General features: G+C 44.0%; 1 protein-coding gene across 1 annotated transcript; it reads left to right on the top strand.

Annotated features, from left to right (window-relative positions):
- Positions 1-20,593, top strand: bcap31 (B cell receptor associated protein 31). The gene is made up of 8 exons (XM_004086333.4): positions 1-131; positions 1,573-1,672; positions 4,111-4,211; positions 6,256-6,400; positions 15,738-15,873; positions 18,182-18,308; positions 18,727-18,827; positions 20,085-20,593. Exons 2-8 carry the CDS (start codon positions 1,581-1,583, stop codon positions 20,109-20,111), a joined length of 729 nt encoding a protein of 242 aa, XP_004086381.1. The 5' UTR covers positions 1-131; positions 1,573-1,580; the 3' UTR covers positions 20,112-20,593.
- Positions 20,594-25,555: the final 4,962 nt, after the last annotated feature.

Below are 25,555 nucleotides of genomic sequence, written 5' to 3'. Positions count from 1 at the left end.
ACGATGAGCTGGCATTAAAGAGCCGGAAGTGGACCGGAAGTTGTCACAACAGGCTAGCAGAGCAGCATTTACAAGCTTTTTTACGTCTCTTTGGGCAGGAAGGCATTTTTCTCTTGGTCTGTGTACTTGAGGTAAGTCTAGTCAGCCTTCTGATGGCAACCTTGTTCGGTAAAATGCGGAGTCATACCATTGTCGTCAGCGGCTAGCATGCTAGCAGCTGCCCGCCCGACTGCATTTCAAAACATCGCTTATGATTTGACAATAAAACGGCTTCTGCCGAGAGTGGACGGCGTCAGTGTCTTTTAAAAACAAGAAACATTCTAATCTCAAAGAAAGCCACGGTTTCCAATTTGGTTAAACGAAAAATAAAGGTCAGTTAACCAGTTTATGTACTAAAATATAGAAATCAAATTAAGTTAGACGCATTCCAGCAAATACACGGTCCCTAATCGTCTTGTGTTTAACGCGCATTTTTGCGGTGTAATAAAGAACAGCTAACAAGTTGGCTACCGCTACTTAATAAAATATTGTCTTCAGTCATTGGCCTCAGTCAGACTTTTAGGGGTTTGCAGAAACCATCTATTTTAATTTACAGCGAATGATGATCAAGATGAATCTTAACAGAGTAATCTAAGTCAGAGGACACAGCTGAGTGACGCCGGTTCAGATCGGCTGATTGCTGTCAGGCGCTGGTCTTAATCACGACTGATCGCTGCATCGTGACACAGCTGTCTGAAGCTGCCACGCCCCTCAGCACCAGAGCCCCCCAACTGGCTCCCCATCTCAGAAGAGTTTCCTCAAAAATACGCCGAGTTTCTGATCAGTCTCTGTCCAGCTGGACTCCTGTGAGGTTCTGTTGGTGTGGAACACTCCAGGAACTTTCTCCTCCCTGATGCTAACACACAGGCCGTGGAGCTGCCACAGGAAAGGAGTTTATTTTGACAGCCTGGTCAGGTCTGTGGTGAGGTCCAGTGTATTTTTGTTGTAGTTCAGGCTTTGGTCTCCACATCGACCACTGTATGCTGTTTATCTTGGTGAGTCGCTCCTCTGTCTCTCCTCCTATAGATCTGAGCTAAATGTTTCTGCTCATAGAGGAAACATCAGGATGAGCAGAAGGGAGTCAGGAGATAAGAGAAAACATAACTGCTCTGAGTCAATGGGACCTCTGAGTGGAGTTTAGACCATAGATATCAGCTCATCAAGACTAAAGTGTAGTTATGCTGAGATTAGAATGTAGAGCTGGAGATGCTGGAGGGCAAGTATGGATAACACCATAAAGCATATAGCTGTGAGCTTCTGGTGTGTGTAAAACAGATGACTAATCTGATGAAATCATCATCTGGAGGAAAGCTGATTGTGAAACATGGATTTCAGAATCAGGCTCAAATTGAACAGAAATGCTTCTTGTTTTCCGTTGTTTTAGTTTAGTTTAGTTTTAGTCTGGATGTGCATAGAAAGTCAAGATGCCTCCTGCTCTGAATGTGTGCTGTTGCTCTGTTGAGTATTCCGTTCTTGAACTTGTGTTTAACATGGACTCGATAAAGCACTCGCTCTCACTTGTCTTCTTCTCAGGAGTCAGGATGAGCCTCCAGTGGACAGCGGTGGCCACCTTCCTTTATGTGGAAGTCTTCCTCGTTCTTCTGCTCTGTATCCCCTTCATCTCCCCAAAGAGGTGAGTGCTCACCAGGACTGAACACCTCACCTGGACTTTATGATTTATTCCACGATCTTTATGATTTATGCCACGATCTTGTCTTCGGCTAATCCTTGTTCAGATATTTGTCACAATGAGCTCTGCTTAACATGGCCTGTGATGATTACCTCTTCAGATGAACAAATGGGTAAAACTACATTTAGGAGTTTTCTAAATGCAGTTTACCGGTAAGTCTTTCCAAATGCACTTTGTGTTACCCAAATGTAGAAAAACCTGTCCAAAGGCCCATGGCAGCGTTGGAGGCTGATCTAATCATAGAGTTCCTGTGTATGCATCTGAATGGGTGGATGTCATGATTCTTACGAACAACTTTTGAAGCTCCTTAGTTTTGAAATGATTCAGCAGAGCCAAGTCAGTCAAACCTTTTTTTTTACATCTCAACGACATCTGCAGACTGTCAGCAGCTGCAAACACAAAATTTCCTGCCTGGATTCTGCAGGCATGACCAGCTGATGTTTTCAGTCGTGGCAGACATCATAACGATAACCAAGCTCAGCATCAAAACAGAAACGTGACACAGAACCATGAAGGTGGCTGGAAAGTTCAGGCGGGTTGAGCTGCTTACTGGGTTTCTGTCCTCGCGTTTGTCTTTGAACCCATCCCCTGTGGACCTCTTCCCCTGCAGGCCACATTCTCTCTCTGTGGGGTTTCATTAAGCCGGAAGCTACAGACACACTGGGCTTCTGACGCGTGTTCAAGAACATGCTGTATGCATTTCGGTGTTCCCACTTGACAAGCAGGGAGGGGCTTCCTCCTCTTTTTCTGTTTTCTAGCGCATGTCCGCCACCGACATGAGGCTAGGTGCAAAATGTTGAAGCGGCGTGAATCTCGAGTTTGGGCATGAAATGGAAACGGTCTGGTTCCTTGCTAGTGTCCTTGCAATGGTGGATATGGATTCCCATCCTGTCAGGAGAGTGGCCCTGGTTTATGTTTATTTAAAAAAACCTAATGCAGGCTCGTCGTTGTGTCTGGGTTCACAACATAAACAAGTGAAGAATAACACAAATAAAACAATATTTAGAAAGAACTTTGTTTGTTTGTGCGCATCTAATGGGATTTCAACACAATCCTTTAAACGGCACCAACAGTTCAAAATGTTAAAGGCAAGAAGGCTCAACGCAACCAAAATGCATCAACCCTTCAGGAGCACAGTGATGCAGTGATGTACAACAAAGATGCAGACAAAAATCCAAATCTCAGTTTAATCCTGATATTCTCTGGATTGGGGAACATTCCAGCAGGAACGTGGTGGAGACTGTTTGCTGCTAAATCCATTTAGTGGCTGCTGGAATTCAGCTTACTGCTTCGTCATAATCGTTTCCTTCAAATGGCTTTTGAAATTCCATCATTTTCTATCCCACTTTGTGCTCTGCAGAGGTGGGAGGAGCCAGCACTTATGTCTGGGATATCGGCAAATGATACTTAGGTAGAAGGAACTTTTCTTAAATCTGGCATCATTAGAAATCAGATGTTCTGTGACAAAAATATCCAGCAGCTTTCTTTCATGATTGCAGCAGAACAGCACTGAGGGTGTGGACCCCCACTTAAGAAGGGATGGAAAAAGAGCTGCAACTCTGTTTGCCAGAGGCATGATGGGATTGTTCTAGAGTGATCATATGGCTCATTCCGTTCAGTGTGGAGGTTTAGTAACTCGATGAAAAATCATGGGAATCCTGATATTTAACAGTTTTAGCTCTGACTTCTTGAATGTATATTTAAACATGTTCTAATGCACATGTGTCAAACTCAAGGCCCGGGGGCCAAATGTGGCCCTCCATTTTAATTTATGTGGCCCGCAAGAGACATAAGAGTTTTTAATTTCTTAAAATAAAAATGTTCTTTAGTTTATTACATATTATGTATGTGTAGCTGTTGTAATTGTTCAATGTTTGCAGGTCTGTATGCAGAAAAATTGTTGTCATCAAACCATCAGTTGGATGCAAAGCTGTGTGCAGCCTTTTTTTAGTAAAATGTTACACTATAACACATGTTCTTTTTAGCTCAGTTTTCTCTTATTTTTTTTCATTCACTTGGACAGTTTGATCCTTCATTAATGGAGTTATGTGGGTTTTAATAAACGGACAAAATGTAAAAGCATTTTTGCTAAAGTAACAAGCAAACATATGTTTTCTATGCAACTGTATTTGTCACTTTAAAAAGTTATAATAAATAAATAATGAGTTGTTTAACATTAAGGAGTAGTTACATTTATTTTTCATTACATTTAGTTACAGGTATAAGTTATATCTGGCCGTTTGAGGACAGCCACTATGCTGATGTAGCCCTCAGTGAAAATGAGTTTGACCCCCTGATGGGCAGAGTCCCAGCTGGTTGGAACTGTCTGCACTGGTCCTCTCAGGCTTCTGTCTTCACTTCTGTTCTTTCCACTCTCACAGGTGGAGCAAGGTCTTCAAGTCTCGCATCCTTCAGACCATCGCTCTCTATGGAAACACCTGGTTCATGGTGGCCATCGCCATCCTCGTCTTCCTTCTCATCGGTATGAGACTGTGTGAAGACAAAGGAAACGTACAGCTGCTGATGGCTGCGTTATGTTGACCTCTGACCTTAAATACCTTGATCAGTCTAAGGAGGATTGAAAGCTGAGTCTGACAACAGATTTTTTGTTTTTGTTTCTCCGTGTGAGGTATTAACCTGTTTTTTTGACACCAATAAGTTTGTGCAAATACCTAAAAAAAGAAGATACTTTTAAATAAAGTGAGAAAAAAGTCATTGAAATCGTTAAATGGCGCTTCTACATAGATAAATGGCACAATTAAAGATTTTACTCTTTTTAAAAAGTATTTTAGAAAGACAATTTTGATCAGAAAATAATTATCCTTGTTTTATTTAACGTATTGTCCAAAACTATAACATACAGCAATGCTTTTGGAAAAAGAATAAATAAAGAGGATTTTCTATTATGACGGGCAGACGTGCTCCAGTATGCAGCGGTTGAAGCAAAGCCCTCCTGGCTCTGCCTGCAGGGTGGAGAACCCTTCAGCCATGAACCGCCGTGAAGGAATCCACAGCCTCCTTTCTCCAACAGATCTCTGTTTGCTCCTCTGTCCGTCTCTGATGTGGCAGCAACGTTCTGAGGAGCGTGGGGCACTTGTAGCTTTCTGCCCTCCAGGGGGCGCTGCACTTTGAATGAGGAAAGCTTTTTACCTTTCTTCAGTTTAAAAGAAAAGCTCAGAGCTGTGAGCACCGTAACCATCCAAACATTCTCCAGATTTCTATGAAAAAAATGCTGTGAATTTAAAACACAGAGACGTAGCTTAGACTGCATGGAAGAGTGGACGTGCAGTGAACAGTGATGGCTTTATCACCGTTGTTTGAAAAGGTAATTTAGCTTTATGCCATAATGGAGGTGAATACTAGATGCTGATTGGCTGCAGGATGTCCATTAAGTAAGGGCTAATGCCTGACCTAAAGAGTCTGTTATCATAAATTTACGATAACGGACACTTTAGGTCAGGCAGTTTTCCTTACTTAACTCTCCCCTCTTTGTTTACTGGCAGCTGCAGTGTGGTGATGCTGCTCTATCCGAACACAAACGCACAACTACAACAGCTGAGCGCTCGCTGTGATTCAACAGTGACGTCCTACACGCTCAATGCCTGAGACCTGGTAGAAGCAGTTTCCAGTTTGCCAAACACATTTTTGCCATCCAGTTTCATTGAAACAAGTCAGAATCGATTAGTTTCTTCATGTTTCTCATCTTCTGTAGAAGAAGTTAAAGGGAACTGTCATTGATGCTGCGTTCACCGGGCTCTGCGATGCTCGTTCAAGCGACCACTTCCAATGAAAAGTCTACGTAACATATATGCACGTTTCAGGCTTCTGTGCTTAAAACGCTTGTGTTCAGGCGTAGCTAAGCAATTTTGTTTGTCCGCTTTCGAGCTCTACATACAAAACCTGCTGCCATTGAACATGTGTTGAAAGTTAAACCAGTTGAACTTTGACTAATCGGGGATTCTGATTTGACGGTGACGTGCGGGTAGCGTCCTTTCTAATCTCAGGGTGCCGACCGTTTGAAAATTGGTCATAAAGGAGGAATTAATGATTGCTGTTTGTACCCGGCCAGAATTCTGACACCAAGTCTCTCTAATATCAGAAAAATGTAGCAAGATGCACGTGATTTGCACTCCTTTGACATTTCGCACAAAACCTCCTCCTCCACATGAGCTAGTCGAATAGCGACAGCCTAGTGAGCACGTGCTAAAAGTGTACTCAAGAACCCGTGTTCAGCACGTTCTTGTTATGCGGGTCACATGTCCAATGTGTACTTACCTTGAGAGGTCTGTGTCGTTTCAAGCAGGCCATGTGGCCATCCTGTTTCCCAGCTTTCCCTAACTTACTGTGAACATTTCAAAAATACACGTTCACTGCAGCATCACGCCCTACTGAAACGATGAGGAGGAAAGAGCTTCTGTTCTTGTCAAGGATGAGTTTTTGACCCAAACTTTGAACAGCTGACCTTCAGGTTGTGCGTCAGCAGTGTGTGCGAGCGGTCACTGCATTGAAGGTGTGTTTGTGTGCAGATGCGTTCCGAGAGGTGAGGAAGTACAGTGTGTCGGACAAAGTGGACGTTACCAACAACCCAACCGCCATTGAGCACATTCACATGAAGCTTTTCCGAGCCCAGAGGAACGAGTACATCGCCGGCTTCGCCCTGCTGCTCTGCCTGTGAGTCTCCACACACTCCCACTCACCCATGGCACACTGATGGTATAGATCAGTTAATGTGTCTGCATTTCATTCAGATGACAGACGCGTTAATTTAAATTAATAAACACTTTCCTACTGTGGGGCAGCAGCAGCACAGAGTTCCCTAGCTGAACTCAATCTTTTCTGCTTCTCATCTTTGTTTTTTGATTATTATTGTTTTTGCAACAATGGAAAAAAACTCAAAAAGTTACAAAAGGCTTTCATTTCAATTGTTGTCACTCTAAATTAACCAACCTGTTCCTAAGTTTGGGTTTAGACCATAAGCCAGTGGGACAATCCTTCTGTTTCACTGCCTATTTTTTAACTTGTCCTGTCTCAACAGCTGAGTAGCTCTTGTGTGGATGTATCTTACTGTTACAACAGGGGATTGTGGATCTTCTGACACACCAGGTGTATATTTGTATAAACCCCTTTTTGTATTTTAGGCTAAACTTTATATTGATTACATTTGTGTCCTTAAAATGATGTTGAAGTCGTATGAAGGGCACAGAAGAGAGGGGTAAAAGGGGAGTTAAGGAAATCTGGAGGATGACTACAGAAGTGGTGGGGGGGTTGCAATCATTAAGCGGGGGCGGGGCCTGTCCACACACATACTCAAGTGTTACAAACATACCTGTTGGCTCCAAAAGTCTTCCCATACAATCGTGTCAACACGTACACAACACAAGTGCAGTTCACACACACACACACACACACGTCACTTTCATCCTTCAAATGGAGCAGTACGATGCCATCGTCAGGGCTGCTGCTGCGGGACGCTCTGACTGGACCAGAATAGATGTCCAACAGTCGGCAGCAGTTCTTAACTCAGAGGAATTTAATGACTGTGTGGAAAGAATGAGCAGCTGGTCGTCTGTGCATTTCAACTGTACAGCATCGATCCTCCTGATAGGACTGATGGCTCCCAGGTATAAATCTGTGCTGGCCTCTGATTGGATCATCCAGGATTTAGTCAACATGTAGGTCCATCCTGTTACATCTGATTGGCTTGACGGCTTGGGGAGTGGTGCAGTTGGAGCTTGTAGTTGGGCTGGAGATGCATCCAGCTTTTGACCATTAATTCTGCAGAAACTGGATCATTCTGCAGTTTCTCCAACAACAAGCTCCATAGGTTCAGTTCTGGCTTAAAGTTCAGATATTACATTCTGTAAACGTGGGGGTGTGACAACAATCAGCATTTGGTCTGTCGTCTGCAAAAAAATCTGGTTTGAGTGATCTGTTCTGACGATGAGCTCTCCCCCCCCCCCCCCCCCCCCCATGGGGTCATAAGGGAAGGGTCCATTCACACAGCGCTGTTACTGTGACCCCGCCCACCTCTGGAAATACCGCCACATACTGCATCAGCCTTCATGGACGGCCGATGAATTAATTAATTAGATAATAATGAGCACCATAGAATAAACAACTGTTTCACAAAGGTGAAAAGAAAACACTGTAATAATGACCCTGTGATCTAAACCGGGGACGGAGGCAGCCAGTTTCAATGTTAAGTCGATGGTACAGACGCCATCTGAGCCTGTACACGCTGGACGGGGCAGTTCAGGGAGCTTGCACAACGCCCGTTCACTTCTGGGCTGTTGTGATGTCACAACAGCCCGTTAATTCGAGCGTCTTTGGACAGTTTGACAGCGATTTTAAAGGAGAAATACTCAGACATGCAGAAATGATTTATTACATTAGTTCTTTCCTAAGAAAAATACCACAAGTACATGTCAAAAACATGATTTTCATCAGAAGGTGACATTTATGATTTTTGTTCTGATGTATCCAATTGTATCTGTAGTTATGACAAACCACAAATGCTGTACCTTTGGTTTCAAACTAGGGCTGCACGATATGAGGAAAACTTGCGATATGCGATATTGGTGATCAATATTGCGATAACGATAAATTTTCGGAAAATAAACAAAAATATCATTCCCATTTCATTGCAACAGTTTAAAAATTATACAGTGATCCCTCGCTATAACGCGGTTTACTTTTCACGGTTTCGCTACTTCTCGGATTTGCATCGTGCATTGTGTTCTGCATTCTGATTGGCTAAAAAAGTCACTCCGCTTCTTCTCTACCTGTGCGTCAATAATGTTGCAGTTTAATATGTACACGTACGTAAATCAGCTTTCCAAATTACGTATATGCAAATCATCTCGCAATTTCAAGTTTCTCTAAAACCCATAGAAAAAGAGCAACACCAACTGTCAATCACTATGTTCTTCTCCCGATCAAACAAACACAGCTGCACCGCGGGCTTGAGAAGGAGAAAACACTGCAGCTTCTCAGACTGAAGAGCATTGAAATACACCTGAGCCACTATTTGTCCGTTTGTACTTTGTATTTTTTTCATGATCATCTAAATTTTCTCCCATTTAATTTAATTACTCTCGGGTCGCGGTGGGCGGGGCTTATCTCCGCGATTTGAAGCCTTCTGTTTACAGCGATGTTTCAAATTATTATTTGACAGTACAGTACAGAAGTTATTTGTTGAAAAAAAAAAACGTTTCTAAAGTACTTTGATTTGTGAAACAATTGCTTGAGCCTGTAAAATGGTTTGTTTTTTCTTTTCAATGTATAATAGAGTATTTAATTGTATAATAACTGTTAAAAAAAATAGAGGTTTCTACTTCACGGATTTTGCCTATCACAGGTTCTTTCTGGAACGTAACCCCCGCGAAAAACAAGGGTTTACTGTACTCCAAATGACCCTCATCGACATGGGGGACAAACATCTAACATAATAGGCCTCCATCTGATTGGTCAACAATGGGAAGGCGTCCATCTGATTGGTCAAAGCATAAAGGGATTTATTTGATTCGTTAAATGCTTCAAGCTGCTAGAAGATTGTTTAACACATTTTGGATTTGCGATTTATTGCGATATTCGCCGTCTTTTGCGATATGCATATTGCAGAGCTGGATATTGCGATAACGATAAATTTGCGGTATATTGTGCAGGCTTATTTCAAACAAACATAGTTACAAACATATTTTAACTTTGACCTGTTTTCCATGTGCAAGATTGTTATGAAAGCACTTTTGGGAGTTGATGCCAAAATATGTTTTAAGCAATTGAAACTGCTGTTTGTGAGTTAAATACAATTTCAGATCTATTGAAAATGTTTTTGTATTTCTTTGTATTAGAGTTCGCATTGCACAGTTGTTACGGAGAACATTTTGAATTGGGACCTCTTGTCATAAATGACGCTGCTGTAAACTGATTTATGCAGAAGTCCAAAACCCTTAAAGAATATTCATGTCGTCAAGGACAAAACCAAACAAATATTCATCTGTGTCCATCAATGGACTAAAAGAGGAGTTTATGCCTTTATTGAATTGAATGAGCAGCACTGACCATGACAGCAAACCCTCACTGCTCACTGAAATCACAGAGGAAGACTCTGAAAATCAGTTCCAGCCTCTCTCCAGGTGCAGAAGAGGGCTTAGATGGATGCAGGTGATTCAAAGACACAGCTGATGGGAAAAACAAGTTATGCCCTTACAGAAAACCTGTAACCTTTAGACAAAAGCGCTGTGGAGCCTTTCTGCCTCTGTCAGCAGGTATGCTGGGGAACAAACGTTTCCAACTGTCTCAGAGGGCTTTCTCCAGATGGAAAGTTTCAGCTCCTGATGTTCAACAGCATTCAGATCAGAAGTCATGGAAGGCCGCTTTAGAACAGTTGAAATGTTATCGGAATCATCCTTGATGTTTTTAGCGGTTTGAGTTTTGGCTTGTGGTTCTGTTGAAAGAAATGAAGACTGAGATGAAGCTTTCTGACATGAGAACATGTGGTAGCCTTCAAGTTATCCTGTTTCTTTGTCAGGTACAGTAAATACAGAGAGGTTGGTGAAAGCCCCACTGTCATTTGCATCCTAATGTTTGCAGTTGTTTTCACTCCGCTGAGGAGGACTCTGCTGCCTCGGCTTCAGCCGTGAGCTCCTGTGGAAGTCTGGTCTGTGAGCCGAGTGGCTCTGCTGCTCCAACCACTCCACCAAACACTGGGTGGTGCAGTTCTCCTGTCATTTGTGTTTGTTCCTCCTCAGCGCTGTATTCAAACGGCTGCCCCGCATGGTGACGGCTGGTCTCATCTGCTGTGACGCATGTGCCCGTCAGGCTGTGGACCTCAACTGCATTCATTGTTCTACATTCCTAATAAAAACCTTCATGGCTTTTTTAATATTAAATAGATTGCATCCTGTTCAAGTGTAACTATTTATCTTTAAAACCTTTAATCATCTTATTTATTTTATCAAATGAATAATAATGCTCCATTTTGATCTTTCTAAAACCTATAAAGAATGTCACGTCAAAGCTCTACCTTTCCTGGGAAAATGCGTTATTTCCATAATGGAACTGTCTGAAACTGCAGAGCGAGCTTCTTAAGAAAAATAATTTTAAAATCAAGTTTATTGTCTGTAGGACGAAGAAAAAACAAAGGGATGCTTTTTAACAATTCAAGTCTTTTTTTAGAGAGAATTATCTGAAAAGGAAGATTTCAACACATTTGGCTGTAAGTACAGTGCATGTGTTGGTCACCTTTCGGCACATCCCGTCAGGGTCGCCACAGCGAATCAGCTCTCACCGATTCACACAGCTGGTCTGGCAGAGAATTTGTATACCGGATGCCCTTCCTGACACACCACTGTTTATTTTGTTGTTTTATTTTGGGGGGGCTGCATAGTTGGGTAATGGCGTGAAGGGTCTTGCCCTGGGACCCACACTGGATGAAGCTCATTGTTTCCTATTGGAATAGATTTCCATGTGCCAGTCCTGCGCTTAACCCACTGGGAAATGCGGGACATGGACCTATTTAAATGAAATTGAACCAATGGGAACTTGTTTTTTCCAGTCCTGACCGCTGATAGAAATGTTTCTGTGACATGAGAGCTTCCCAATGGTTCTGGCTCAGACCGGAGGTTCGTACACTCGCATCTCAATTAAGTTATCCTACTGAGATGTTTGAATTGGTGTGAAGAGGGCTATGGCTTCATGTGCACAAGCTTTTATCTGCTCCTGGTCAGCAGGGGGCGCTCAGCTGCAGCTGTGACTCTCCGCCTCATGTGATGCAGCAGGTGCGGTAACCGTAGTCGTGCAGGAAGGGCTCCAGTGTTTCCCCCTAGCCCTTTAGTCTGGCTCACTGTGATTTGCAACTGGAGAATTTCCAGCCTCAGCCAAAAAGAAGAAGCTAGATGTTGGATGCCAGCAGCTGTTCTGGGTATTTCAGGCCTGTTGAGTAACCAGAGATCATATTTGGAACTAAGATGGGAAGAGGCTTCAGTTGTCCAAAGGAGTCAGTGGAGCCAGGAATAGTTTAGTTTGCCAAAACAAGATTCTAGCAAAGAAACTGGTTACTCTGACTAGTCTATGCTCTAAGTTCTGAAGAAATCCTTGTCTTGGATCAGCTCTTCATGTGGGAGTGCTTTACAACACTCCGTACACATGTAGTGTGGGAGAGTGCACAGCGGTACCCCTCTTTGTCTGACTGGGGTGACGTTCAGAGCTGTGTGGAGAAACCATGCAAGCACATGGAGGGAAAGTCTTCAGGCAGCTCGACAAACCTCCAGCCAACCTGCCCAACGGGTTAACCGTTTGGGCGGGGTCACATCTTAACACCTGTTAAGCACCAGAGCCTGCAGAGAACGTTTAATATTGATGTTCTTCTGAATTCTAGCTGTCAGCAGGAAGTGCAGAACAATTTCAGATGCTCATCTGGGAGCCCCGCTCTCGTTCAGAACAACACTGGAGGTCAGGAATATGCAGACACGTTGGGTCACTCGGCTTTAGTGCAGTCTAGAAGTGGAGCGGTCCTGACATGTGGCTGCAAAAGCAGGCTGAAGGTGAGGTCGCCTGCTGCCAGCTCCTGGCATGTGGCAGAAAGTCCCTGAGCGCCGCAGCGGCAGATATTTACAAACTGCACATGTTCATGGCGTCAGCAGCACATGACGCTGAACCACATGGGACTCCACTGCTGCTGAATGGACCTGCTCTTTACTAACCACTCTTATCTGTTCTGTGGTTGAGTGCACTTTGCAACTTGACGCTAAAAAGCTGATCCCTGTGCTTAGAGATGTAGAAAGAATGTTGTTTTTCCTGCAAAACCAAGGACAGTAGAATGTAAGTCTGTTAATGTAAGGGGAAGGACATCTGCTGTGTCTATCTGACAGAACAGGAAAGGGAAACGGGTTACTACTGGTGTTTGAAAAGAAAGAAGCAGGTTATGCAGTGCAACAATGAGATGACAGGAAAGGTGAATGAATAGAAAACCATAGGGCATCTAAAGAAGGACAAAAGAATCCAGAGAACACGTAACCATAGTATTTCTCTTAGTTTGAAAAGGTCGGGTAGAGGAATTGGTGATGGGATACGTGTCAATCTTTAACCACAGCCTTTGCTAAAATAGCCATGGCCTTTCTCTGCACCCCCTCCCTCTATCCCTAAATATAAAGGTTGGTGGGAGGGGCTTAAAGTCTGTCATATGGATCCTAAAATGAGCCCCAGTAGGCCTGCACGATATTAGAAAAATCTGCGATATGCGATATCAGTGTTTGAAACTGCGATGACGGTATGACTTGCGATAAATGGAAAAATAGAAAAGCAAAAATACCAATACATTTTGGTTTCAGTGTGAGTTTTATTCAAATAATTCAACACAACTTAAATTAACGTGCAAGTTTTATTCAAAAAGAAGAAAATATATTTACCATAGAACTTGCCAAAACTAAGATGAATGATTACAAAAATATATATATAGATGCCCAGGAATAAAATAGGTTTGTGTCTCCTACATTTCCATTTTACTGCAAGTGTTATTAAATAAGTCAACATAACTTAAAATCCAAGTCTTTTTCAAAAAGGAGAAAAGGTTAAGACCTATAGCTGTGGCCAAAACATAAATGAACAATGAAGAAAAAAGATAGAGGCCCACAACTTAAACGTGACCTAGGGCTGCACGATATGACGAAAACTTGCGATATGAGATATTAGCGATCAATATTGCGATAACCATATAATTTGCAGTAAATAAACAAATAGAAAAATAAACAAAAACATCATTCCCATTTCATTGCAACAGTTTAAAAATTATACTCCAAATGACCCTCGTCGACATGGGGGACAAACATCTAACATAATAGGCCTCCATCTGATTGGTCAAAGCATAAAGGGATTTATTTGATTCGTTAAATGCTTCAAGCTGCTAGAAGATTGTTTTAAACATTTTGGGTTTGCGATTTATTGCGATATTCGCCGTCTTTTGCGATATGCATATTGCAGAGGTGGATATTGCGATAACGATAAATTTGCGGTATATTGTGCAGGCCTAAGCCCCAGCATTCGGAACCTTTAGCAGTAACACTGAAGCTGTGGCTCAACCCCCCCCACCCCACCCCCCACCCCCACTCCCATGCCATCCTTACCTATAGAGCTTTAAAAAAGTTTAATTTCTACGGACTAAACATCAAGAAGATGTCTGACTCCAGAACTGAAGCCAACAGTCGAGTCCATAAAAGCTCAGAAGGCTCTGCCTCCCCCTTCTAGTTTAAGAATTTCTACAAAAATGTTATTCTGCAGACTGGGAGCAATGGTTCAGTCTAGAACACATGGAACTATAAGCTCTTTGAAACGGAGATGGAGCTTCTCTGGTTCTCTGGTCTATTTTGCAGACTCAACTATGATGTTTTCTACATGAATTGGTTGGGGATTTTTTTGTTGGGGTTTAGCAATTCATTTGAACAATGATTCCATTCATTTCATAATTTTTGTTCATAGTTGATATTGGTTCATTCTGATCGATCTGATTGGATCCAATCCACAACCTGAATTGGATCCAAACTTCCAGCAGTGAGACTCAGAAATTCTTGCTACTGAACAGTGAAGTTTTCCAGATTCTTGGATTTCTTCCAAATCATCAAGTGGAAATGAAATCTGTGTCCAAACAAACAAGTAAACTAGAATGAATGTCAAATCCATTCACATGTTAGTTTCCTAAAGTTCACCACTGTTGTTTTTCCACATCCAAAGAATCCAAAGGGAACATTCTTAGAACATTCTAGACACTGGATGGTCACGTGACTTTATTCAAAGTCTGTCCACACATTGGACTGGAATGATGGACTGATCTAAATGGATGTAATCAATTTATTTCATTTTGAAAAATCTTGTAACCCTTGTGCTATCCTAGGCACTTTAACATTGGGAGTTGGGTCATCTAGACCCACTAGACAGTGCTCTGAACCTTTTTTCTTCAATGATTTGTGATCTTCACTGGTGTCCATGGATTACATGAAATCTTTCCACCTTTGTCATGGTAGGGAGAACACTTCAATGTAAGGGTGGGGTCATCTGGACCCCATAGGATAGCACAAGGGTCAATGGTACTTGGCATAGGAATAGAAATTAATTTATCGATTGTTACACCCCTTGTTTTTTTTATACTGGTAAGATGAGGTTTTACATTTTTGTGTTTTGGCACCGACACCAACATGAAGCTAAATCAGGAGAGTTTGCTAAAACTTCAGAGAACCTGAGCATCCTAAGCTCTGCTCCTGCACACAGAGCTAAATGTATGTAATGCCTAAGAATGAAGGAAGGTTTTCTTCTCTGTAAGAACATCATCTGTTCTGAATTGTAGTGTGAATTCAGAAATGCTCAGGAAACATCTGTTTTTAGCAGCACTGATGTTTGAAGTGGACATTTTAGGTTTTGCCATGTTTGACTGTATGTGAGATGAAACTCCTTCTGAGAACTAACCTCTAATCATCAGAGCTGAAAACAATACTATTCTTCAGCCTTTTATAGTAAAAATATCCAAGTACATAACACATTTATTATTAAATGGGTTATTTTCCTGATCTCTTTTCCAAACTGGAAGTAATACGACTCAATCTCTGAGGCTCCGCCTTTTTCTCCTTTGGGTGCCGCCCATTTCATGACATCATCCTAGAGCTGGCCTCACCAGCGTCTGTGTTTCTCCACAAAAACAAACGACATCCAAACTATTGCAAAGATGGATGCGAGGTCTTTTAGGACAACACAAGGGAATGCATTCAAAAATAAAGATGCTCAAGGTGAATCAGGCCAATCAGAGAGCAGGATAGACCGTGGTGGTGCCTTACAAAAGGTGCTGACAGGCTTAAAAAAAATCTTTAATTCAACTTCAAATGATCTTAGAAAATCCTTCTTTATTTGAGCAGTGATGTGTTCTTGTTGGACCATATCTCTCACCCGTTAATGTTCTCTTTGTCTTGGTTTGTTCTGTTCAGACACTGACGTTGTTGTGTTCTGATGCGTGTTCGTGTTGCAGACTGCTGCGTCGTCTGGCGACTCTGCTCTCCCAGCAGGCCTCGCTCATGGCGTCCAACGAGGCCTTTAAGAAGCAGGCGGAGGGTGCCAGCGCCGCGGCCAAGAAGTACATGGACGACAACGAGCTGCTTCAGGAGGTGAGGCTTCATCTTCCCACCTTCCAAGAGGCAGAGAACGCTGCTCTCTCACCCAGAGACTTCTTTCCTCTGAGAAGCTTGACCAAATGAAGTCAGTTTATGGCTATAATGCCTTCCCCTCCCTCCCTCGCCTCATGCTTCATGTTAGTGCAGCGGCACACGGGTCACCCTGCAGCTGGGGGGACTCTGCTTTCCTCCGGGGGCTGCTTGGCCGCTGATCTTCTCAATGAGATGTGTTCCTGTTGGACTCAAACAGTGATGGACGTCCATCAACCTTCTCATCTTTCTGTTGACCCATGAAGCAGCTGCAGGTGACACTGTAATCCCTCAATCCAGTTGTTCCTGAACTCTGGTGGCATTCTGACCTTCACGGCGTCAGTAGAGGGGGGCTGGCATTGCCTGCAGCCACAGCTCACCTCCCTCACATGCTCTGAGGTAATGCGACCCGTGATCTGCTGCTAAAGACAGCCACCTTCATGCACAGGAAGCGGCGGGTTCAGAAACGCTGGGCAGCAGTTCCGCTGGAAAAATGCGTTCCTTCATACAGAGTGAGTTTCCCAAAAATGGTGATGATTCAGTGTCCAGGCTCCAGCGGGACTCAGGGGAAAATCCCGCTCAGACTTTGACCATCGCTGCCAAGTTTAAACCAAATCCTTTATTGACAACACTTGGAAAAATGTGTGACTGCCTTTGTCATGGAGCCAAGTCAGTCTCTGTTCCACGGTTTCACAGCCAAATATGATGACTTTATGAGCATTCCTGAAAAAGGTTGAATAAGAGTCAGCATTTGGAGATTGGAGATGCCATTGATCCCATCTGTCTCCTGAAAAGTTTGATCGACATCATCAGCAAACCTGCTTTCACTGGAAGATGGTCCTTCCGTGTTCTTCCCTCCTGTAGCATTTCCTCCACTGTCATCTTTTCACATTTATTCATTTACAAATCGCTGACCTTGTTGATCAAAGAGCAGCAAAGGGTTCATTCAGGTTGATTTCATGTTTGGTCACAGCAGCAGTTGTATCTCTCTGACACATGTTCAGACGCACACGCTCACAGGCGTGCACGTTAGAGGCAGCAGGTGTGCCTGCAGATCAGATGACCTGCTTCACTGTAACGCCTCACTGTATTTATACCCACAGGGGGCAGTTATGTCACCTTGAGTTAAGGTCTGCAGTGAAATCGGGGGTCCCTTCACGTGCGTGCGCGCGTGCGCGGTGACATGACCTCTGAATGGGTTCCTGTGACACTCTGCTCCTGTAAGAAGACCTCCTCAGGAACCTGACGACCTCATGTAGAGATATGTGGCAGAACATCTTCACGTTGGTTTCTGGACCTTCAGTCTTATCAGGAGCAGAATGTTTGTTGTTGTGCAGGTGACCGGAGGAGAATCTGGAGAGAACTTTCAGAAGGAATTGAATCATAAATCTGGAACAGAAAACTCTAGAAGATATGGGTCTTTTTATGAGCAGAAACTAAGTTCTTCCAGGCTCATTCACTGTTTGATTACTTTGGTTTCAACCAGCAGCCAGAATCATTTTCCAAACGGACTAAACAGACTTGTCCAGAATTGATGTAGACAGTGTCTACTTTTTTTCTGTTCACATTTTAGGCCTCTGCTCTGATCCCCGAACCGTTTCCCTCCATCACCCTGAGACGCCTGATAGGACCTGCAGCTGATCATAAACTTAAGCCTAACACTTGACTAAACACGCGTTAAATGCTCAGGAGTTATGTTTATGATGTGTTGGAGCTGGAACCAAACTGGATATGCAGAGTAAATTCAGCAGATGGAGGGTCTGGGGCTGCTGTGGAGTCACTTCTGATCTGCTCAGATTTTTTTTATCTTCTGTGATCATAGAGACTAATGGGAGAAATTGAGACAAAACTTCAAACAGCTGACACCTTCCTCTTTCGGTCCTTCCTCATTGCTTTCCTGTGAACCGTTTAGATGTTTGATTACATATCCAGCAGGTTCATCTGTTCAGAACTTCTTTTACTGTTTAACTTCCTCCTCTTTGACACGTTCACCATCAACTGCGTCTCCCTGAAGACGGCAGGGAGGCGCTCACTCACCAAACGCATGAGTCGGTCTGACCGGCTCACCTGCAGAGCAACAGCAGGCCACAGAGGTCACCTGCGTACCTGAAGCAGTCCCTGTCAAAGCTTCTTCTGCGTGTTTCCAACCAAGGTTCTGTGGTCACACAAACCGAGGTTCTCCTGCAGCTTCTTCCTGGCTCCTGTGGAGTCTACCAGGTTGTGCTGTGAGATCATGTTCTGTTCTGGACCACTTACGTGCACTTTTCTGCAGAAACTGCAGGCGGCTGGTATTGAGGTCCCAGAGGGCGGGAAGAAGGGAGCAGGTCCACAGGAGGAGAACAAAGTGCTGAAGGGGGAGCTGAAGACGCTGACAGAGGAGCTGGAAACCACCAAGAAAGGTGAGGACAACCAAAGAACGGAGGGCTGGGAGGGTCTGGGTTTGAAGCCTTGCAGAGACAGAATCTGCTCTTTTCAAAGTTACATTACATTGATGTGTTCTCCCTACTAAAGGTGGATAAAGGTGGAAAGATTTCATGTAATCCATGGACACCAGTGAAGATCAAAAATCAATGAAGAAAAAAGGTTCAGAGCACTGTCTAGTGGGTCTAGATGACCCCACTCCCAATGTTAAAGTGCCTAGAATAGCACAACAGTTAAGCAGAACAAAGCAGCATGAAGACATCGCTCATGTTTCAGTTTTGTTATGCTGGCAGCTCCAGCATTTAAATCCATTAGAAGACTCTTTAATTTGCTTTTAAATCTTAACACGGTTTCTTCCCGAGTGTCTGTCTGAGCTGAAGTGTTTGTGTCCTGCAGCTCTGCACAAGTCTGACAGTGACGTTCAAGCCATGAAGAAGCAGGCGGAGAACCTGACGGTGGAGTATGACAGACTGCTGGAGGAGCACAGCAAACTGCTGGTAACACACACAAACACAGACAAAACACAACTCTGGACACGCAACAAACACTCCTTTGACCTGCAGCACCTTACAAGCATCACTTAGGGGTCATTTGGAAACCCCACAGCTGTTCAGAGAGCGGCTGAGCCAACAGAAAGCAACGTTCATGTAGTGTCTGCTCTGCTGAGAAGGAAGGAGTTTCTCAGTCCAGTTTGTGTAACTACATCATGCGTTTTAGTTCAGGGCAAACGGTCTGCTGCTGCTGCTGAGCTGCAGTAATGTGGTGTTTCTGAGGACAGTAAAGCTGCTTCCATCCATCACTAAAGCATTCACTTTCTATCCACAAACTCCCTTAGAACCAGTGGAATGAGAAAGCGTTGACCTCACATTGAATGTACGTGTTCATCTCTAATCTAGGATGCTACATGAAGACATTTTTAGCAGTTACAGTTTTTTCTGCCCAGTGTTGCTGTGCAGGTTAGCAGTCATCAGAAACTAGCCAAAGCCAGTCAAAGCCCCGTTAGCTGTCACGCCCCCAGGTGTGTGACACTTGTTCTCCACATCTGCCCCCTCCCCCGGGCGAGCGGCGGGCTGCAGAAACAGAATCATTTGGTGGCTCCTGTTTACTTGCAGCAGAACCCCACAGACTGCATGTGGGTGTGTCCTCATATAGGTTATGCCATCGGTTCTCTGGTTCTGGTCCAAACTGAGCTGACTGTTCAGGTCCAAGCATTTAACCCAGGAACATCCAAACGGCATGGGAGACTTTTACCCGACTTATAATTGCCACAGAAACATGGGCCCCCTCTGAAAAAAGATCTGTGTGCTGTACCCGATCCCACCTTAGAAACTATAAACTTGGTCTGGTTGTTTGAAATCCATCTGCATTCACACTGAAGTGAACCGCACCAGAGTTCAGCTGCAAGTAAACAGTAACCCTCTTTCTTAAAGTCCAACTCCCATCATCCTTTGATCTATTGTCACGTTTTCATTGTTATTATGCCTTTTTCAGCCAAAACACAAAACCCTTGTGTTGTTTTTTAGGACATAGTTTCTGCAGAGCACCTGTAGTTCATTAGAAATTCACCTGAATTGTGGGCGGGACTGTTGGCAGGCAGTAAGTCTGCCTCCTCTTCCCCGTTGCTGAGGGCTCTCTAGCTTACAGCCCCTCACATCCCAAACTGACATTAGCGGTGCAACAAAAATAGCAACAACATCGGATCCCTGTGTTTTGTCTGCAGGCATCCTGTTCTTATCCCTGTGTTCTGTCTGCAGGCGAGCAGTGACAAGAAGTCGGACTGAATGGAATGAAGGTTGCTGCCGTCAGTGTTTCCAGCCAGCCTGGCTTGTTCGTCATGTCCCGGTGATGGTGTCAGCTGACTCTGCTCAGCTGTGATTGGATGATGAGACTGTCAGCCTTTTCTGTTTCCGTTTCTGCTGCTGCATTCGTTTTTCTGTTTTTGATATGATCGGGTTTGAGTTTCATCTGCATCAACCGTGTTTCTGCAGCATTCTCCTCGTCTGCTGGACTTTGTTCTCTGAAGGCCGCGTTCAGTTCATTCTGGGTTAAACTCAGACGGTTTCCTGAATGAGGAGCCGTCGTCCTGCAGTGAAGTCTTGGTCTTTACTGTCGACCCCATTCCTCTTCATCACAGACTGTAACAGGGAGGAGTTTCTCTGGTGCGGCGTGGACTTCTGTTATCCAAGTACAGACGGATGGCACGTGTCGACTCGCTGTTCTGAAGGTTTTTGTGAAACTGAATAAAAATATTTCTAAGGATCAACCTGTTTCTGCTGGTTTGCTTTTTTACCCCTCAGTAGTTGTGAAGAAGCTCCACCTGGAGCCTCTGCCTTCACAGATTTAACTTGACTCACCGGTCCTGATCTCACAGCTCACCTGAAGGGACGGTTGGCTTTTTTCATCTCTGCAGCATCACACAGCATCCTAGTCAAAAGCTGCTGTTGGGATCTGATGAAGGTACTGACCCGCATTTAACCAAGCAGGACGCAGAACGTGAACATCAGTCAGAACCTGAAACTCCTCTTGTCCCGTTGTTCTTACTGATGTCTCATTGATTATTGGCTGCAACCCTTTAAGTTCAACTTGGTCAGAAATGTTTCCCTGACGTCTCTGCGTTCCTTGAATTCAGGATCCTAAAGTCCCGCTCCAGTTTTACAGTGACGACAGATGCACAAAGATTCCTGCTGAGCGTGGTGGTTCCCCATCCTGTAGCATCGCCGTGGAAACGCTGATCAGCTGCTCGCCTGAGGAAAGTTTGTCTCAGACTGTTGAGACTCCAGGAGTCTTGCGTCAGCACGGAGTTGGTTTAGACCAGGGGTCTCAAACTCCCGGCCTCGAGGCCTGACATTCAGCTGGTTTTCCAAAACTCCTCCCCTATCTGCTGCTGATTACCTGGATCAGGTGTGTTTTGCCAATAAGGAGCTTCAACGGCAGGTTGATTGGAAAACATGTTGGCCCTCCAGGCCTGGATTCTGACAATCCCGTTTAGATGAAAGGAATCAAAGCAGGTGAACGTCTGCAGATCCGTACGAGCCGCTCTGTGGAGAACATTTAACTTCAGATGCAGTCTGCAATGGGAAAGTTGGATTTCATTCAAACTGTTGAAGCTGGACGTTCACACGAGTGTTTCCACTCATTGGACTGGAAATGGATCATGAACTGATCCATTTCTGTCATGTGTGTTGTCCGCTGATGCACTTGGTCATGTTTACCTTATAGTAAAATTAAACCTATGTCTCAATCCAAATGGTATTTTCTGATATTGATATGATCAGTCTATTTAATTTTTACATCATGTTATAATGGTTTAGGTCAATTTGATGAACAACATACCTCAGACTGATCAATCTGATTGGATCATAGGAATAGAAATGGATTCATCAATGAATCTAAAGCCTGTCACTGTCTGGTGATGATGGTAAACCATGAATGAGCGCACATCTGTACTTTTTCTCTGCTCTTCATTGCAGTTTCTCATGAATTGTGAGGTTTCTGGACGTTTCAACATCAACGTTAGTCTCCTTCACTTCTGCAGCTTTTAGTGCCATGGTGTTATGGAGGAGGCAGCGGCTCGCTGCTGTACTCGTATTACCAGGATGTTTACTCTGTTTCTGTTTCCATGCACATGTAAGGTGTTCACTGCATTGATCATTAATCGGTGTGTACTAAAGTGAGGGGAGGATGTTTTTTTTATCACAGCTGAGGGAGTAAAATGTGGGTCCAAAGTTTTTGGAGTTTCAAGTTCAGGCGTTAAAGATTTTGATCTAGCAGAAGATAAAGGAGTATCACAGCATCTCCATGACAACGGTGTCCATTACTTTATATCTAACTTGCACATCTTTATCCAGCCTTTCACTCTTCACTGATTGACTACCCTGTCTGGTTCTGTGTGCCAAGTTGAGCCCATCATGGAAACCTGAACAGATGTGTGGTCAGTTTTGTTTTTTTCCTCCTGACTTTTCTTTTTTGGCTTCTAGACTTTTTGCAGTTCATATAGTAAATCTGCAGGTTAATGATCGAAAATTGGTCTAGAACTTCCTAAAGATAACAGAGTAAGCTGAATTTCATAGGAATGTGTTTTGATAAATTCCTGCAATACTGTGAAGAACTCCTCCTTTTCCAATGTCATTGGGAAAATCATGGTCTCATACTGTGAAGATGGTCAGGCTGAACGGAGGTCGGAGGAAGATTAAGAAAATACCAACCAAAAACTCTATCATCAATAACAGTTCCTGTACAGCTTCAGGCAGCCCAGAGAAGGAAGTCCAGCAACACTTTAAAACATGTAAATACATTCCAGTAGGGAACGCCAGCGTTCCTGTTGCTCCTGTTTCAAGAAACTAAAAGCACAGATGGTTAAGTGTGATCAGGATGAGACAACAACCCTGTCATCTGTGAGAAGGAAATGTGGATTTGGGACTGACTGCGAGGGCTAAGCTGGTGAAAGAAACCTGCTTTTACCTTCAGACATGGGGGTCAGTCAGGGTTCAAGAGGAATTCTTTTGTGGAATACATGGAGTGAAATGAAATTGTAATTTCAAATGTCAGGTAATTCACTGCATTTATACTGAGACCCCACTAACGGTGTGTTTACCTCTTAGTTTACATTAGAATGGTTTGTTCCAAACAGTCCCATCTGACCATTGACTGTAAATGGGAACTGGACTGATGGCGCCCATAGAAAGTGGTCTACCAACCAAAACTGTAAAGCTTTGGGCCTTTGCAGGAAAGCAGAAAAAATGCTGAAAAGTAAACACCATGTACTATCCAACATTGACAGAAAAAAACTATCAGCACGCAGTGGTTAGCGCTCTTCCCTCACAGCAAGAAGGCCCCCGGTTCTAGTCCCGGCTGGGGGACCTGAACCAGAACATCAACGGGGGACCTTTCTATGTGGAGTTTGCATGTTCTCCCCGTGCATGCGTGGGATTTCTACGGGGACTCCAGCTTCCTCCCACCGTCCAAAAACATGCTTCATGGGTTCATTGGTTAATCTAAATTGTCCATAGGTGTGAATGGGTGTGTGATTGTGGTCCTGAGACAGACTGGAAACCGTCCAGGACGCCCCCTGCCTTCACCCACAAGTGGGAAAGGCTCCAGCAGCCCCGTGACCCCCGAAAGGCGAACAAAAAGCGGGTTTAGACGATGTACAAATGATGAATAAACTATCAGGTATAAAATGAGGATTATCAAGAAGATGTTAAAAAGTTATCAGATTCTAAATGGTTATTCTGACTGAGTAACAGCTGTTTATTTCTCTGCAGACGTCTATGGGATTTTGGCTTCTTGGAACCAGCGAGTACTTCCTGTTTGGAACACCGGGTGGGAGGGGCCACTCAGTCAGTTCTCACATACAGCCAATGTGTCAGACAGACTTCCATTAACCCTTGTGCTATCTTAGATGACCCCACCCTTCCATTGACGTGTTCTCCCTACCATGACAAAGGTGGATAAAGGTGGAAAGATTTCATGTAATCCATGGACACCAGTGAAGATCACAAATCATTGAAGAAAAAAGGTTCAGAGCACTGTCTAGTGGGTCTAGATGACCCAACTCCCAATATTAAAGTGCCTAGGATAGCACAAGGGTTACACAGTTCTGTCTCCTCCAAGCCAGAAGCTGTTTGTCATCAGCTGGTGGCACCGGAAACAGTGGAGAAGAACCGGTCAGAGAACATACATGCATGAGTCCAAACACGCGTGTATTTGTGCTTTCCATCTTGTCTGAGTGTGAAGATGTGTGACCCGTTTGACTTGATGTTATTGGGCCCTTTGCAGCTTTGGTTCTGTCTGGGGGTGAGGTTTCTTTTTTCCCTCTCTTGTTTTTTTATTTTGCACTCTTCCCTCCTCCCTTTCTTAGAAAAAGTTGATTACATATCTAAGAGTAGCAACCCCCCCCTTCCCCAGCCCAAAAACTCCACAGAGGCTGAGCTGCTCGTCATCACACGAGTTTATTGCCATGTATGAGTCATGGATGAAGAGCGGTGATCACAGCACTGTACAGCATGGAGGCGGTGGCAGCCTGGTTGGGGCTCACAGTGGACTCTTTCATAACCTCAGGGAGGTTTTGGCTGGTGACCGGTCACAAGGAGCCCCGTTACATCACTGCTACAGGTACACTTAGCTTCTCAATCATCTATAGTCAGCTTTGAATGGAAGACTGTGATTAACAGGAAGTCACTGGGATGAAGGGATGATGACAGAACGGCTTTTGGGCCGGAAACACGAGCGGGTGGAGACTCCTCAGACTGCACCACGGGGCAGGAGGCCTGATGGGGGATCTGATTGACTGCTCAGCAGACCATAAACACAAGAGTCAGCTGCTCATCTGAAATGCGATAAAAATTCAGCAGCCATCTTTAACTCCAGAAAATGGTAAACATGAAGCTGAAGTTGATCCTTTTGGCCACCAGGTGGCAGCAAAGCAGCCAGAGAAGATCCGACAGGAAAGGAAGAAGCTGAACTTCTCCTGAACCTCTGCACCTCACAAGGTTTTATGGTGATCTTCAGAGGTTTTTCATTTTCTAAGTTCTCGCTCCTGTTTCCAGCCCAAATGTCAACACCGTCCCATCGGAGGAGAGCGCCCCCTGCTGCTCCCTCTGCTGACATTTCCATCAGGTCCGCCTGCTCGACTGACAGATTGTTTTGACATTTTTGCTCTTCCACAATCATCTGTCATGTCAAGGAAACAAAGCATGAAACACAAAACAGACCCTTAAACATCTACATCTATCTCCCTTAAATGTTAGCTTGTTCTTTAGTTAAGATAAAAAACATTTGGCAATGTTTTTGGCTGTAAGTCAGTAATCTACAGTAAAATGGTTCTTCTGTTCATCAGGAGACTTTCAGCACAGAAACACACTCAGAGTGGACTGAAACGCTCAGACTTCCAAGAGAATTTTACAGCTTTGGACAATGATCAAAACTTTTGTCAATTCAAATGTTTTTGTCACCGATGAGAAGAAATGTGGATGTTCTCCTGAAGTTCTCAGCACCTTCTGTGCAGAATCCTTTCTGAGGTTCGTTTGGTCCCAGTAGGACAAACATGAGCTTCTGCTGGAGAGGAAAACTCACTCTGCAGGTTTGAGTACTGCTGCAGTGTGCATGTGACTGTGCACGTGGTTGTGTGTTTGTAGTCATCAGTGCAGCTTCAGACCCTTACTAGGTTGTGGGTCTGTTGTGTTGCAGCCCGGTGAGCCTCCATCACCTCAGTCCCACCTCTGCA

The sequence above is a fragment of the Oryzias latipes genome, chromosome 7 (genome assembly GCF_002234675.1).
Source record: "Oryzias latipes chromosome 7, ASM223467v1".
NCBI classification, from domain to species: Eukaryota; Metazoa; Chordata; class Actinopteri; order Beloniformes; family Adrianichthyidae; genus Oryzias; species Oryzias latipes.
This window is presented reverse-complemented; position numbering and strand designations above follow the sequence as displayed.